The 14,809-nt window shown below is 43.0% G+C and overlaps 5 protein-coding genes across 6 annotated transcripts; 3 read left to right on the forward strand and 2 right to left on the reverse strand.

The window, feature by feature from the left end:
- The first annotated feature begins 264 nt into the window (after positions 1-264).
- LOC108096790 (glycine receptor subunit alpha-2) lies at positions 265-7,886 on the forward strand. 2 transcript variants are annotated; one of them, XM_017198667.1, is made up of 10 exons: positions 265-518; positions 633-785; positions 1,357-1,433; positions 2,849-2,948; positions 3,032-3,186; positions 4,941-5,096; positions 5,152-5,516; positions 5,923-6,051; positions 6,153-6,257; positions 6,433-7,886. In XM_017198667.1, exons 2-10 carry the CDS (start codon positions 724-726, stop codon positions 6,631-6,633), a joined length of 1,350 nt encoding a protein of 449 aa, XP_017054156.1. In that variant the 5' UTR covers positions 265-518; positions 633-723; the 3' UTR covers positions 6,634-7,886. The 2 variants fall into 2 exon arrangements, with proteins under 2 accessions (XP_017054156.1, XP_017054157.1); XM_017198668.2 differs by having other exon boundaries at positions 265-785; positions 5,923-6,039.
- LOC108096789 (periodic tryptophan protein 2 homolog) lies at positions 7,609-11,745 on the reverse strand. Its single transcript, XM_017198665.2, has 10 exons — positions 11,614-11,745; positions 11,448-11,560; positions 10,127-11,392; positions 9,723-10,062; positions 9,510-9,655; positions 9,305-9,452; positions 9,006-9,240; positions 8,785-8,946; positions 8,214-8,430; positions 7,609-8,157 (listed from the first exon to the last, which is right to left on the reverse strand). The coding sequence occupies exons 1-10, from the start codon at positions 11,629-11,631 to the stop codon at positions 7,956-7,958; spliced, it is 2,847 nt and encodes a 948-aa protein (XP_017054154.1). The 5' UTR covers positions 11,632-11,745; the 3' UTR covers positions 7,609-7,955.
- Positions 11,746-12,008: 263 nt separating this feature from the next.
- LOC108096792 (pre-mRNA-splicing factor Syf2) lies at positions 12,009-12,989 on the forward strand. Its single transcript, XM_017198671.2, has one exon. It carries the CDS (start codon positions 12,102-12,104, stop codon positions 12,780-12,782), a length of 681 nt encoding a protein of 226 aa, XP_017054160.1. The 5' UTR covers positions 12,009-12,101; the 3' UTR covers positions 12,783-12,989.
- Positions 12,990-13,086: 97 nt separating this feature from the next.
- Positions 13,087-13,772, forward strand: LOC108096793. The gene has a single exon (XM_017198672.1). It carries the CDS (start codon positions 13,152-13,154, stop codon positions 13,578-13,580), a length of 429 nt encoding a protein of 142 aa, XP_017054161.1. The 5' UTR covers positions 13,087-13,151; the 3' UTR covers positions 13,581-13,772.
- LOC108096791 (proteasome subunit beta type-5) lies at positions 13,690-14,765 on the reverse strand. Its single transcript, XM_017198670.1, has 2 exons — positions 14,530-14,765; positions 13,690-14,470 (listed from the first exon to the last, which is right to left on the reverse strand). The coding sequence occupies exons 1-2, from the start codon at positions 14,674-14,676 to the stop codon at positions 13,766-13,768; spliced, it is 852 nt and encodes a 283-aa protein (XP_017054159.1). The 5' UTR covers positions 14,677-14,765; the 3' UTR covers positions 13,690-13,765.
- Between the last annotated feature and the right edge of the window lie 44 nt (positions 14,766-14,809).

Below are 14,809 nucleotides of genomic sequence, written 5' to 3' on the forward strand. Positions count from 1 at the left end.
CTTATTTATTTGCTCTGTCAAAAGAGCTTTTTGTGTAATTTATTTATTTGCTATGTCAAAAGAGATCTAAGAATTTCGATAAAAAGCAACTAATTCTCACTTCTCCTGACTTTTATTTACATTCCAAAAAGTACAACAAATTGTGTTTCGGTTAGAGAGTTCCGACTGTAGATATCAGTTTAGGTTCGCAATCCGCAATCGCACGCCCACACAGCCGGGCGTGGAATCTACATATCACAGATGCGGATACAGATACTCGTACTCGTATCTAGATGAGCACTCTTTCGCCGCCGAAACTCGGCTCTTTTTTATTCGAGTTCCGAACAGCAGCCGAGTCGGAGGTAGAACCCTGCGGATAACGATAACCCAACCAACCAGGACCCCTTCTATATACGATCTCTGCTCTCTCTCTATATATAATACCTTTTGTTCAGTGTTCGTGTCGTGTATGAAGTGAAAGCCCCAAAAAAGAAAAGAAAACAGCCAGAGAGCAAAGCAAGTTCAAATCAAAACAAAATGTAAGAGCAGACCAACAGTACAAAAGTCCCAAGAAATAAAAAAATAAAAATAAAAAAAAAAGAATAAAAATCAGCAACGAGCAAATGCAAATGATCGAAAATATTGTGTTACAGAAACCGAATTATGAAATTCCCACGTCGGTGTAAAGTGAGATGATTTGAGGTCTGTGTTACAAATCCTTTCCCGTGCCGTCGCCCCAACATCATGCTCGACAAATTCAACACAAACGCATTCATATCGTTTGGACTGGGATTCATACTGATGTGGTAAGATCGAGTTACTCCCCATTCCCCACACTCTTCTTTGTATCCAACCATCTGGAGTTGGGAGTAGTCGCCAAGTGCAACCCCCACTTTATCCCAGACCCAGAATCGTTTCCAGTTCAAGGGGGGAACCTTCGTACTGCCACAAATGGAAAATCGGTTCGTTTTCGGTTCGGTTTCGGTTCGAAATACCCATGGCAAGGTCAATTGGATCACAGTCAAATGAGAATCCTGCACGGCATTTACCAGCCGATTGGAAAAGGAGGAAACTAATATTATTATTCGCCTGCCAGGAGGTTAAATGGCTGAACACAGAAACAGAATCAGCACCGAATCGAATCGAAGTCCCGGGCCAGCACGAAGGAAGTTAATTTCAAATTCAGACTTAAATTGACAAAGTTTTGCTACAGTTGCATGTGGCAGACATCAGGCCCAAAGACCTCAAATGCCCCCCGACCCTTGAAAGGTGGAGAAAGGGGGGTTATACCCCTGCCTCTTCTTTCCACCTAAACACCGTGAAATGGACTGCATTTGAATTACCCCTTACCTTTGTTTTGTGCTGCTCATTTTGCAGGCTGAGCGAAGCCACGGAAGCCCACATGAACTACACAGCCAAGCCGCGAGTAGTTCTTCCGCCTAATTATGTCAAGGGTAAGTTGAACTGCACCTCCAATACCAGTACCTTAGGCTATAGCTATATACCCCCCGATCCACCAACCAAGCCAACCGTTCAATGCAATTGTTACGGCCTGAGAATCGTACTCCTCGGAGGTGTCCTTTTCGATGCGGTCTCCTTTTCTTTTTAATTGCTACGGATTGCCCCCGGTGATTTCTTTTTCTTTTGTTTTCTGTGATTTCTGATTTGTTTGCACCATGAAAAACCGCCAGCCATGGATATGGATATGCGTGTTTGGGTTTTTCCTTTTCACTGTTTGATTTTTTTCGTTTTCTTTTTTTTTTTTTTTTTTTTTTTGCTTGTGTTCTTTTCATTTCGTGACGCGGCGAATTTCAGGGCCTCCGTCTATGAAATAGTGGGTTAGGGTTACGGGTTACGGGGCACCCAGTCTCTCAGGTGGCACTTTTGACGTCATCCGGCATTACGATCGATTAAAATCAAAATAACATTTACCGGCGTCAATTGCCTGCCAGAATTACCAAAGAATTTCTTTAATCTGAAGATCTTAAAAGAGCTGGCATTAAAGTTCCATTATTCCATAAATAGTTTCATGCTAAACGGAAACTCTTCAACCTGTGAGCTTCTATTGATTATCTTTCTTTTTATATAGCTAAGTAATTTGTTTTATTCATTATTTAAGCTTGTTCTTAATCTCAGAAAATGATAAAAAAGAAATAAAACGAATTATGTCAAGAGTTCAATAAACTTAAACTTGACCACAAATTATTCAACACAATCAATAAATTTTGTATGACAAATAAATTGAAAATAAACAGATTGTTATCCAGTCAAAATGTTGTTGAACCAATTAGTCTGATTGGTTAATAACGTGCTTTGAGTTACCGGGAAATTGTAAAATGTAATGATATATTTTTGGGGTATCGTGCCGTTGACCCTACTTGTTTTTTAATGTCTTGATTGTAAGTAAATAATGGCCTCAAAATTATGCTATTTTTGTATTAAATTCAAATGAAACTGGATTCCAATAAAATCAACAAAATCGAGGTTTGAACTTTCAACTTATGCAATAGCTACATTTTTTCGCCAGAAGCGACCTCAAAGCTATGAATAATTTACCGAAATTACCCGGAGGCGTGTACTCTTCATTTGAGGCAATTGCTAGAGTTAATCAACACCTTTATTCCTATCGATTTTCGTCGGTTGTGTAATACGCATTGGAACCGCAGAATGCCCCTGAACTTGGCGAAAAGTCGGAGCAGAAGTCGGGGGTTTCCTTTTCCCTTTTTTTTTTTTGAGAGAATCCAGACGGAGGCCCGCTTGGAAATGAATTCGCGCACGAAAGGTTTCCAAAATATTCGAACGGGGGGGTTCTGTGAGCTGTTCACACCAAAAAGGTGAACTAACCGGAGATCGCCTTGATTTATTGCAGAGATACGACCGCCCTCGAAGAAGGGCTCCCCAGTGATAGTAGACTTTAGCATATTCGTTGTAGATATTAACTCAATTAACGTAGAGGATATGGACTTTAGGTAAGTGCGCCGCTCGTGTCTGAAGAGATAACTCAACCGGGAGACCGTAATGGAGCTTTTAGCAATACTGTGTACATTTTCAGAGTAGACATGTTTATACACCAGCGCTGGCTGGAGTCGCGTCTGGAGATCCCGGACGACATCTTCGAGGAGGGCGACGACTACGTGACGCTGCTTCCAGAGGTCTTTGAGAATTTTTGGCAGCCGGATCCCTACTTTCTCAATTCCAAGATTGCCGGTACGTTCAAACCCAATCCCCTGTAGAAATATTGTAGTTATCTAAGCTTCATGTTCGATTAGTCTCTCTGTGTGTGTATGTCGATGTGTAATTTACGTATCTTGGGCCGGGATAGTCGATTCTCTTGCACTTTGTCCAGCTGAGCTCATCACCTTAAGTGTCTAATTAACTAGCTCTCTATAACTCTGGACCGTTTGTATATAGTAACGAATTACTTTGTTTTCCTTTTCGTTTGTTTGTTTGTTTTTTTATTCCTAATCCACTCAACCGGTTACTCTACCGACTAACAATTCCCGAACTAACAATACCAATACCGATTCTGCATAGGATACGGAAGTCCATATGTTGCGTCCACTTCCATGCTACGCAATAAGGGTGAAAGAGATTCGAAAAACTTTCATCTAGACAAAGATATAAGTATATCAAAAATGACTCTAGATCTGTGTTTGCCACTTTTGTGTTTTGCCAAAATCCATCGACCAATCGAATCAGTATCAAAATCAGTATCAGCGCATACCTTCCATCCAAATGTATCCTGTATATTCAACATTCTTCGAATTCTATATCTATACCGACTACGTTACGTACTGGGCTGATTTCAATGAATTCTCTCGCGCCATATAGTTCGTTGTGTGTATATATAACCATACATCCCATTTCTAGCGAACAACCCAGTGTACATTTAAGGTTTTCTTTTTTTTATAATTTACCCACCCAATACCGGATCCGCCCACCTGCGGCCCTCATTATACGCACGAAATCCAATCCGGTTCCAATGCCATGGTCAAACAGGACACTCCAATCCACCGTAGTGTTACCCCTATACTCTATACACCCACCTCCACCTCTCCTCTGACAATTGCCCACGCTCCAAATTCGAAATGAAAATTTGCAGTTGCACCCGAAGTTCCCTGATAAGATCTCACCTTGGAATCACGTGTGCACCCCGTTGGCAATTTGGTTCCTTCCTTTTTTTTCATTTTTTGTTGCCATTGTCAACATTTGCGGAACAAAAATCGATTCCAAATCGGTCAAGCTTTATTTATACATTCTTTGTCACGATTTGTCTATCATTATAACCCAAAGGTGTGGCACCGAATAAAACTTTTTAATTTGAACAAATAGCTATGAATTTGGCAGCGTCATGTACTATTTTTAAATAGTCATTTTTGTTTTACTTATTTTTGTAGTAATTTTATTGGGAATTTATTTATAGTGATTGTGCCTTTTTTTTATAATTAATACGGAGAGTCAACCACTCAGATATGATTTGAAAAATGCATTCTATGTCCTTTTTTTGTGATAGTATTTTAATAGAAAAAAACATGAATTTATTATAATATTTTAATTCAATTTTTAAATTTTTTTGGTTTGGTATTTGCGTTACGTTCTAACCCGAGAAAGATTTTAAAGATTCTGTCATTCAAATGTGTAAAAAAAATATTCTTCATGTTTATTTTATCCTTTAAATTTTTACCTTCACAATATTTTAAAAGAAATCATCCAATATGTAGTGTATGTATATATAATTTCCGATTTCAAACGAGAATCATTCGTCGTCAGTAGAAAGTCGCGCTTGAAACTAGAGATAAGGTGATCACGATCACGGCACCCCCAATTGAGCCACCAAAAACCACTGAACCACCACCGAAATGCGCAAAGAAATGAGTCTATCGATGCCAATGCCATAGTTCTAATCAAAACCCATTTGTTCCGCATCTCTGCAACGTCTTCTCGATGTCTTTTCGTTGTAGAAATAGCGACACTGACCCACAAGTTCACGTCGGTGACGCTCTACAAGAACAAGACGGTGCGCTATGCAGCCAGGATGCACGCGATCATCGCCTGCCAGATGGAGTTCCAGCTGTACCCCATGGACATCCAGGTGTGTCCCATCTACATCGAGAGCTGTAAGTGATTCAGTGAGGGATTCGAGTGGGATCTAATGGGTGTTCCCCTTTGAAGTCTCGTCAAACAACCAGAAAGTTAAGCTGCGCTGGTCGGACTCCGGGGTAACCCTCAATCCGGAACTGAAGCTGCTGCAGTACAATCTCGGCCAGCCCTTGGAACTGGAGGAGAGCGACGGCTATATGCCCGAGAAGGTGGGCAACTTCTCCCGCCTCACCGTGTACTTCCGCTTCGAGCGCCAGATCGGCCACCACCTCATCCAGACCTTCGCCCCCTCCTCGCTGGTGGTGATGCTCTCCTGGTTCAGCTTCTGGCTGGGACTGGACGCCATCCCGGGACGGGTCACGCTGCTGGTCACCTGCATGCTGACCTTGGTCACAATGTTCACGGGCGCCGACATTCCGCCAGTGGCGTACGTTAAGGTGAGTTCTGTAAATTACAATATTTCCTTTTTTTGACAGGATACATATTTCTAAAATCAAGTCTACCGAAAATGGAATCCCAAATTATAAGATAAGAAGCATTTTAAGATCCTCAATTGAGTTGTAATATTTTCTTACTTGAACATTTTGACGATTTATAGGAAAAAGGATTTTTTGCATATTAAAACTTTAAATCAGAAAATGATGTTTTCGAAGAAAAGATTTTCGGGCTTTAGGTAAAACATTTGATTGGCTTAGACATTTTAAAAAACCTTCATTTAAAACATTAAACAATTTCGAAGCAGAAGTAGTAGAAGTAGAAGTAGTATACAGAAGGATAGTTCTTGGGTTCATATTGATTAAAACTATTTTCAAGGGTTATAATTAATGGTTCCTTCGTTTTCAGGCCCTGGACCTGTGGATGGCCGGCTGCATGCTGTCGGTGTTCGCCGCTCTGGCCGAGTTCGTGGTGGTGAAGGTGCTGGACGTGCAGTACCAGTACCAGGTGAACCGCATACCCAAGGTACTGCCCATGGTAAGGCAGCTGTGGGGATATCGTTTTAATAAGTAATGCCACCTCTTGTCGTTCCATCCGTTCCATTCCGTTCCGTTCCGATTTCGATTGGACCCGCGTAGCGCATCAGCAACATGGAGAAGGGCCAGTGTGCGACGGTGGCCAGTTGGGAGGGCGGAGCGGTGCGGTCGCGGAAAGCCACTCAAACGCCCACGACACCGGGCCAGGTGAGCTATTATCCACTGATATGCGGGGGGAACCAGTGCACCTGTCATGTCCGCACATCAAACTTGCAATTGAACGGGTCTAAATGGGGGTGAAAACGCTTTAAAAAATTTTCCAAAATATTGGTAATGCATAACCTTATAACCTTATATATGTTTTGGTGCAACTATTCCGTAGACCTCGCTCCAAGGTAATGGCGGACCGCCAAAGCCGGCAAGGCGGCAGAGTCTACTTTCTGTGGCCTGGACGGATACGGATACCGGCGTGGAAAAGATCATGTGGCGGGAGATCGACAAGGTGTCCCGCGCCGTATTCCCCATCCTGTTCTTTGTCTTCGTCCTCCTGTACTGGCCGATACTGCTGATGAAGTCGTCCTAGGATTTGGGGAGCTCCAGACTGCACATGTCTGGACTCCGTTAAAAAGTCGAACGAACGCTAACCCGATGATGGAACTATAACTGGACTGGATTTAGAGAGCCCAAGTGCAATGCCAGAGACCGGCCCGCGTCTTTGGATCTTAATATATCAGCAGGGAGAGCTGTCCTTACACTTACAGCTCCCTGCAATCGAAGTACAAGAAACCACAAGGAAGTCTACAGTTACCTATATAAGTGCGTGCATGGATGGGTATTACCAAAGCCTAGATGGGGTACATCGGATGTACCGAGTATATAGCTTAGTTGTCGACTTATTGCTCACGGAGAATGTATTGTTCATTTGAGTATTTGCTTTGTACAAATCCGATCTTGTATTCAACAATACCGAACACTCCCCCATATTATTTAAAGTCTATGCCACAATCGAAGAAGTATACCTATATATATCTCTCGGACACCGCGCACTCCCAAAGGGTTAAGAGCTTAAGCTACTCTAGGCATTAATCATAATACCACATCGATTTTCGAAATTTTTTTATTTAGTTCCGCCTTATATACACCGGATATTGAACATATGTATATCACTGTGCTAGCGACAATACCCCCGATCGAGAGGGTTGTCCCTACTTCGAAAGTATACACTCTCAACAACTGCGAGCTACACGCAAATCATTTTCTGGCAAAACGATTTTAATTCAACTTTTGTATTAGGCTTAAGCAAATCAGCCAAGACAATGGAATTGGTGCTTTACGGAGATAATAAACAAAATGGCCTCTAAGGATATTTGGATTGTAAATAACGAAACGAACAGTGAATGCTTTTAGAGATTTTTACATATTTAGAATTATTTATCCATTATAGCGCATTTTAATGCAAACATTAGAGCTGTGGCTTTTACATCTAATACTAAAAATTGACCTGTAGTTCAAACAGCGCACATCAGGCAAAATTTTTGAAAATATGAACATACATATATATATTTGTTAAGCTAAATCGAGTTTATATTTGATATGAAAATACGGACACAATGTAAATACATTACATCACCACTATATATTACATGCATATATATTTATCTAGGATCGTAACCGCTATACCAAGTTAAGTTTATATAAATATCTATATTCTTTCCATCTTTTAAGTTATGTTGTTCACTCAGCTACTCGTAGTTCAGTGAACCCTCTAATAATGTTATCGAAAAGCTTTAAATTTATTCTTAATAAAAGACAAGGCGCGTACATCTATCAAACAAACTATGTAGTTGTTGGTCTTTGTAACAAAGAAAACGAGAGAACAGGTACGAGACTATAGGGATCTGGCTCCTATATATCTTCTTCGGAGTCACTGGCACTTTCCTCCTCGTCGGTGAATTGCGACTGACCATTTTCGTTGTCCTTTGACCTGATAAGCACCATTTCCTCATCACTGTCGTCTGCATTGGCAGTAGGCTTGTCCTCATTTTCCTGCTCCAATTTGTCGGCTCTATCCAGGAGTACTCTCAACGTGTATTTGTTATAGTCGCAGCTAAATGAAATTAAAATAATTTAGGTAAATTGTTTATGAAAAAGAGTGGTACTTACATCTTATTGAGCATCTCGTACTTCCTCGAAAGCACCTCGTGCAAGGCCAGCAGTCCCGTGTGCTGAAAGACTCCATCCTGGTTTCCGTGCTTGGTGAGCAGACAGCAGCTCCACTGCAGATAGAACTCGATGTGCGGCGTGGTCTGAAGATGACGGGCCAATTGTTGCAGCAATCGCTGGGCAAACTCTGGCGACAGATCCGCACAAACCAGTTCGACTAAAAGAAGAAAGGGAAAGGAGCGGGGACTCAGTATGCATGCAATGCAGACACGTGCTGGCAGAACTGTTTATGGCCAAACATTTGCATGTATACTGTGCAGAACGTATGCATGTGGTAATGGAAGGGGTTATTAACCAAGGTGAGCGCTGGGGCGAGGACCTTGAAACTGTTTATTAACACAGCAAAAGTGCAAATTTGCACATTCGATCGGAGAACGGAGTCAGGGCAAAAGGCGACCGCCTCTCCGGCGGAGTGTGTCGCCTCTATTTTTAGTAGCGGCATGGCTGAAGGTTGCCAAAACTAACAAGGACTGGCCCCTGAATGCAGCAGGCGATTTAGCATTTTACTTACTGTCCTTATACGGCACTCGCTCCAGCACTAGGGCAATCAAATTGGGCTCGTTTAGCTTCAGGGACATGACCAGCGCCTTGGTGTAGTTCTGCTTTTTGAGGGACTCGTGGACCGCTTTCGGTGTGACTTCCAGCGACAAGTCGAAGGGATCAAACACAACTCCTGAAGAGGGAAAATAATAATGTAATTACCATTAATTTATGCATATTTTAATGTCTTACCCTTATCCAAGGCATAAATGCAGAGTCCTTCGGTTCCGGCAGCTGCGAATGCCTGACCCGTGGGTGAGAACTTCACTGAAAACACTCGAACTTCTTGTTGGAATCGCCTGGAGGACATGTCTCCGCTGCGAACTCCTGGCAATCTAATAGCCACCTTGCCGCCCTCCAACTCTTCGCGGTCTTCCACCAGTGCCATGTTGCCGAATTCACTTAAATGTTTTCGACTGATAAAATCCTGTCAACATAATTTAATAATTAAGTTATAATATTTATAAAACGCATTAGCTATTTCCACTCACATTAAGACCATCCAAGCTGTGGTTCTGTGTGATTTCGAATTTCTTCAAAAGTATAGCTTCTCTGACATGGTAAATACAGATGTTGGCCGACTTGCCAGCAGCCAGTATACATTCGCCATCCGCAGAGTACTCAATCGTTGAGAAATAGCTGACAAGAAATTTAGTTTAAATAAAATAAAAACTAAATGTTTTTAATGCAACTTACTTAGCTTGAGCATTCTTTTTCGCTGTTATTATATCGGTTTCCAGGCGTCCCCCGCTCAGATCATTGCGGCCCTCTATGGTAATTACTTGGCCGGCGGACTTCACGTCAAAAATTGTGATGTTTCCACTCAGAGTGGCCACGGCAATCTGCAAGTATTATAATTAAATGAGTGTCAAGGTAATAAAAAAGATAAGCCTTTATTGCAATACATACCTCTTCACCACTTGGACTGAAAGTCACATTCGTTACATCTGAAAGAGCGTCAATAGTTTCATGCTCGCTGTTGCTTTCGAGACAATTCCAGATCTTGACGGTTTTGTCCCAAGATCCAGACACCAATGTAGAAGAGGTGGCCACTGGGGAGAATGCAACGGAAGCCACTGGTCCCTCATGGCCACTGATGATTTCCAACAGCTTTCCTGTTTTCACCGACCAAAGGAATATGTCAAAGACATCCTGTCCACCAGCCACAACCAACTCGCCGGAATAATCTACAGCCACGCAGGAAAACTGAACAGGAGTGGGTGAAGTGAAAGTCCTGAAGTTGCGGTATCTGAAAAGCAAATATAATATTAGTTAAATTAACAGTTAATTAAACACCCTAAAACAATCATTACCTATTGACATCAAAGGAGCGCACAGTGCCATCTAAGGAACTGCTAACCAGGAACTTTTTGTTCCTGCTGAACTGGATGCCAGTCACCCCACTTGTGTGCTCGCTGAAGGTCACAAAACAAAAGCTGCTTTGCGTGTTCCACAGTTTTACTTTGGAATCTTCTCCACCAGTGGCAATGAACTGACCATCCGAGGAGTAGGCAATGCATGTCATCTCGCTGCTGTGGCCCTGCTGCTTCATGATATACTGCTCGCTCTGCCACTCCCACACCAGAAGCTGTCCGATCTCCCGGGAAGCCAAGGCCACCCAATCTCCAGTGCAGTTGAAGAGGGCCGCCGAAATTGGATAATCGGAGATACTCAGCGAGTGAATCATATTAACGTCGGGCAGTTCGTAGAGGTAAAAGGCTCCGTTGCTGAACGCCACCACCAGGACCTTAGTGCGAGTGTTGTAGTTTGCTGCCGTCAGCTGGACATCTCGCTGCTCCTTGCGCGGCTCATCGGCCAAATAGTGGCGAGCTAACTTCTTGTAGAAAAAGGGATGAGCCTTCTTTTCGGCCTCATCTTTAAGATCGTTGACATCCCCAGCTCCTTTAGAAGATTCCTCCTTTGAAGCATCCTTTTCCACTGTATTTTCAACGTCATCTTCGGACTCATTGTCGGAGTCCGCCTTTTTGTTCTTTTTTCTCTGTGGGGGAGCAATTTTTGGCCGCTCTACGTCTTCCAAATCCGAAGGTGCCATACTGCATTCCCACAAGCACAGCTGTCCATTGCGACTTATTGTGTTAAGGTGCAAACTGTTAGCCTCGAAGAAGCAGGCCACAATGGCATCCGTGTGGCCACTAAGATTATATGTGCGGAAGTTTTTCGTATAGTTTAAGGCGCAGATTTTGGTGGAGCTGTCCCGACAACCAATGGCCAAAAGCCGAGAGTCTGAGGACCAGTCCAACCAAGTGATATCGTCGTAGCCGCCGAGGAATCTCCGACGAAGAACGAAAGGATTGTACTCTCCAGTAATTTCACCCGGTGCACAGAATACAAGTACTAAATTCTGAACAGCCACAGCGAAAAAAGCCCCGTTTGGACTGAAGCAGATGCACTGGACACCCGTCTGGAACTTGTGCCGGTGGATCACTGTACAAGACATCATGCTTATGAGCTGAGCCTCTCCTTGCTCGTTCACTGCAATCAAGAGACTTCCATCTGGCGAAAGAGCTAGGTTTGTATAGTTGTATCTCGACTCGAGTGATAAGGTGCGGGATTTGTTACTGTAAAGGAATATTATATATTTAAAATATCCATGATCAAAGGACAATAACTTACTTCTTCAAATCGTAGACCGTTATCCTATTACCAACCGGACTGATAACCGAATTTCCATCCGGCGTGAACACCAAGTTTCCATTTCGATATATTGTGCCCAACAAATTGGAAAACTGTGACAACAGATATTAAATATTTGTGGATTTAGAACGCGGATCAAACTTACTTTGTAGGAAAATTTCATTTTGCGGGTGTTTTTAGGCAAAATCCTCGAGTAAAAATATAAACAAAAACCACCGCACGTGTTGAGGTAAACAGCACATGAATCTTGAAATGCACTAACGCGTTTGCTAGTCGTGCAGCACAGTAGGCACCAAATAAGCGTAACGATGGTGTCTTATTCATTTTAAGATAAATAAAATCATTTTTAACAAATTTGTCGAGATAAATAACGGCAAACTATGCATGATAGACTCACCTGTGTGTGTGAAGTATTTTTTTTTAATTAACTGAAAAGTTGCATTGCTGTAGTCACTTACTTAAAAAGCTGCTACTTACCGTAACGGAGTTGCCACTTCGGCAAAACAGCTGATTTTAATTGGTGCTGCCAACGCGTCTCAATACAATAATCGTACTTGAAAAAAAACAAAAGAAGTTAAACAACGTAAACTCACAATTTTCACAAAGAAAAATATAATTTTAAGCAAATACAAAATGGAAACGACTAAAACAGCTGCGCAAAAGCTGGCGGAGCGCAAGGCACGTCTGCTGGATCTGCACAAAAAACGACAGGAAGCGCGTACAGATAACCACCAGGAAGTTGTTGCAGAGGACGCACGCAAGAAGCTCCCAAAGAACTGGGAGGCTCGCAAGCGGCAGGCGGAATGGATACTTGCCGACGACAAGGCGCGATCGGAGGCACAAGCAGCTGGCAAAGATTACGAGCGTCTCAAGCTTCTTGAGGTCTCTGCTGTGGATGCGGATCGCATAGAGAAAAAGAAAAAGCGCAAGGACAATCCGGATTTGGGTTTCTCCACTTATGAAGCACAAACAGCACGACAGTACAACAGATTGGTGAAGAGCATGCCTGCTCGTGATATGGAAAAGTATGAGCGGCAAAAGGAGGAGCTCGGCGATGCCTTTTACGGCGGTGCGCACACAACTTTGCACTCTAGGACGAAGGACACACCCGGCGCTATTAACAATATGGTGCAGGATCTGGAGCAGCAGATCGAACGACGCAAGAAGTACTCCCGCAGGCGAATCTACAACGATGACGCAGATGTGGACTTTATCAACGAGAGGAATTCCAAGTTCAACAAAAAGCTGGACCGATTCTACAGCGAGCACACGGCAGAGATCAAACAGAATCTGGAACGCGGAACAGCCATCTAAACTTAGTTATTTATTATATATCCTAAGTATAACCGATGTGTACCTAATTTACTTTGCCCACATACATTTTTGTATATTAAGAGATTGCTTCACTTCAAAGACCAATTAGACCAATTTCGTAACTTGTTTCTCAACAGCTAAACATTTTTTACTTTCAATCTTTCAGAAATTTCTGTTATTAAATATCAAGCAAATCTTATTTCAAAACCACTTGTGTTTCTATTTTATAAAGTATACAAGCGATTTATTTATGTACGTTCAACTTGAAATTTAATAATATGTAGGTACTTGAATTTAAGTTTGTTGACAGTAAAAATATAAAAAGTTGGCAGCTCTGCTTCTTAGTGTTTAAACAGCAACCTAGAAATAATGCAGCAATTCAGTTCGCAAGAGAAGTATTTGGTGTCCAACACCTTGAATTGCTGGCCCGTGATGCTGCAGGGCCACTCCGTGCTCATAGATTTGCATAACGAGACCTCCGTAGCCGGGATTATCGATGTAGCCGATGGGCACATGACCTGCGAACTTACACATGCCGTTTTCATCGATCGGAACGGGGGACAGCATCCTTTTGATCACTTCATGGTGCGGAATCGCATGATCCGGCAGATTCACATACCCAACTACTTGGATGCAGAGCAGGAACTGCGAAACGCAATGGAAAGAGGTGTCCTGCGTAGAAAACGGGTGGATACCAAGGGAGGAAAGCGCACTTTCAAACAAAAACGTGCGGAAATGCGGCACAAGGAAACTTTACAGATGATATCCCAGCAGAAACAAGAAAAACAAGAGACCTAGACTACGAGTACATCATTGAGCACCAATCCCCAAAACTCATTTGATTTAGAATAATAATATTAAATACTAAAGTCTAAGTAAGAAAGTCAAGAGAAAAAGAACACAACACTGAGTCTCTACCACGTTCATTTATTCCAAGAAATACAAACTTCGTTCGACTGAATATCTTATAATAAAATCCAATTCTACTGAGCCGCCTGCTGTTGCTCCTTCAACTCCTGGTACTTGTAGTGAAGCTCCATGCAGTCGGTGTTGGAGATGTTGACCCAGCCGTCTTCCTTAATGTGATAAACGCGAATGATGCCACCAGAGTAGGCATCCCTAAAAGTGGCATGGTAGATGGCTCGGCGTCCCAGCTCCTGGGCCGCTTCGTCCTCAAGATCCCAGTGGTATCCAGAATCCAAAACACCGTAGGCAAACAGAGATCCACTTCCCACGGAGAAGAGGTTACCGGGCGTGCGGGATCCCTCGGAATCCACGTAGTAGAGACCAGGACCGCGCTTATCGTATCCGGCCAACATCATGCCCATGCTCAAGCCCATCCCCTTGTACTCGTGGGCAATGTTGGCCATGATCTTGCTGGCTGCGGCCACCGAAATGCGCTCCTTGTTTCGCAGTTCGTGCAGACGACATTCTTTAGACAAAACGCGATCCCAGTACACACAGTCGGCGGCACCGCCAGCCAAAGTGCCCAGCATAAACTGATTGATTTCGACAATCTTCTTCATTGTCTGCGAGCCAATGTACTGGCCACCAGTGGCCCGGGAATCTACAGCCAGGATTACTCCACCCTTGAACTTAAAGCCAAGGGTGGTGGTGCCGTGATCAAACTCGATTTTGATGCCGGTCTTGTCGGCATTGGCTTGGATCTGATTAAGGTTGTGCATAGGCTAGAAAAACAAGAGGTTTTTAGATAAATCTTCAGAGGTATCAGTTAATCCCAACTCACGTTCTCGAATGGCGGAGCAGCCAGTGTGAATGGATTGGCCAGATTGCAAGTCAACCCCTTCAAGTCATCTTCTACCTCCGCCGACGACCAGGCGGTGGGCCTCATGTACGGGGCGTTGGATATTTTGCAGATTTCAGCCAGTGCCATTTTTGTAGATACTTTCAAAAAGTTTATTAAATTGAATGCTAAATGCCGATGACAAACAAAATTGGTAGCCCACTTATAGTGTGGCCGAACTCAGTTGTTGCCAATATTCCCAACTATCGGTAACGGCTTTCGA

The sequence above is a fragment of the Drosophila ficusphila genome, unplaced genomic scaffold, assembly GCF_018152265.1.
Source record: "Drosophila ficusphila isolate 14025-0441.05 unplaced genomic scaffold, ASM1815226v1 contig_414, whole genome shotgun sequence".
NCBI classification, from domain to species: domain Eukaryota; kingdom Metazoa; phylum Arthropoda; class Insecta; order Diptera; family Drosophilidae; genus Drosophila; species Drosophila ficusphila.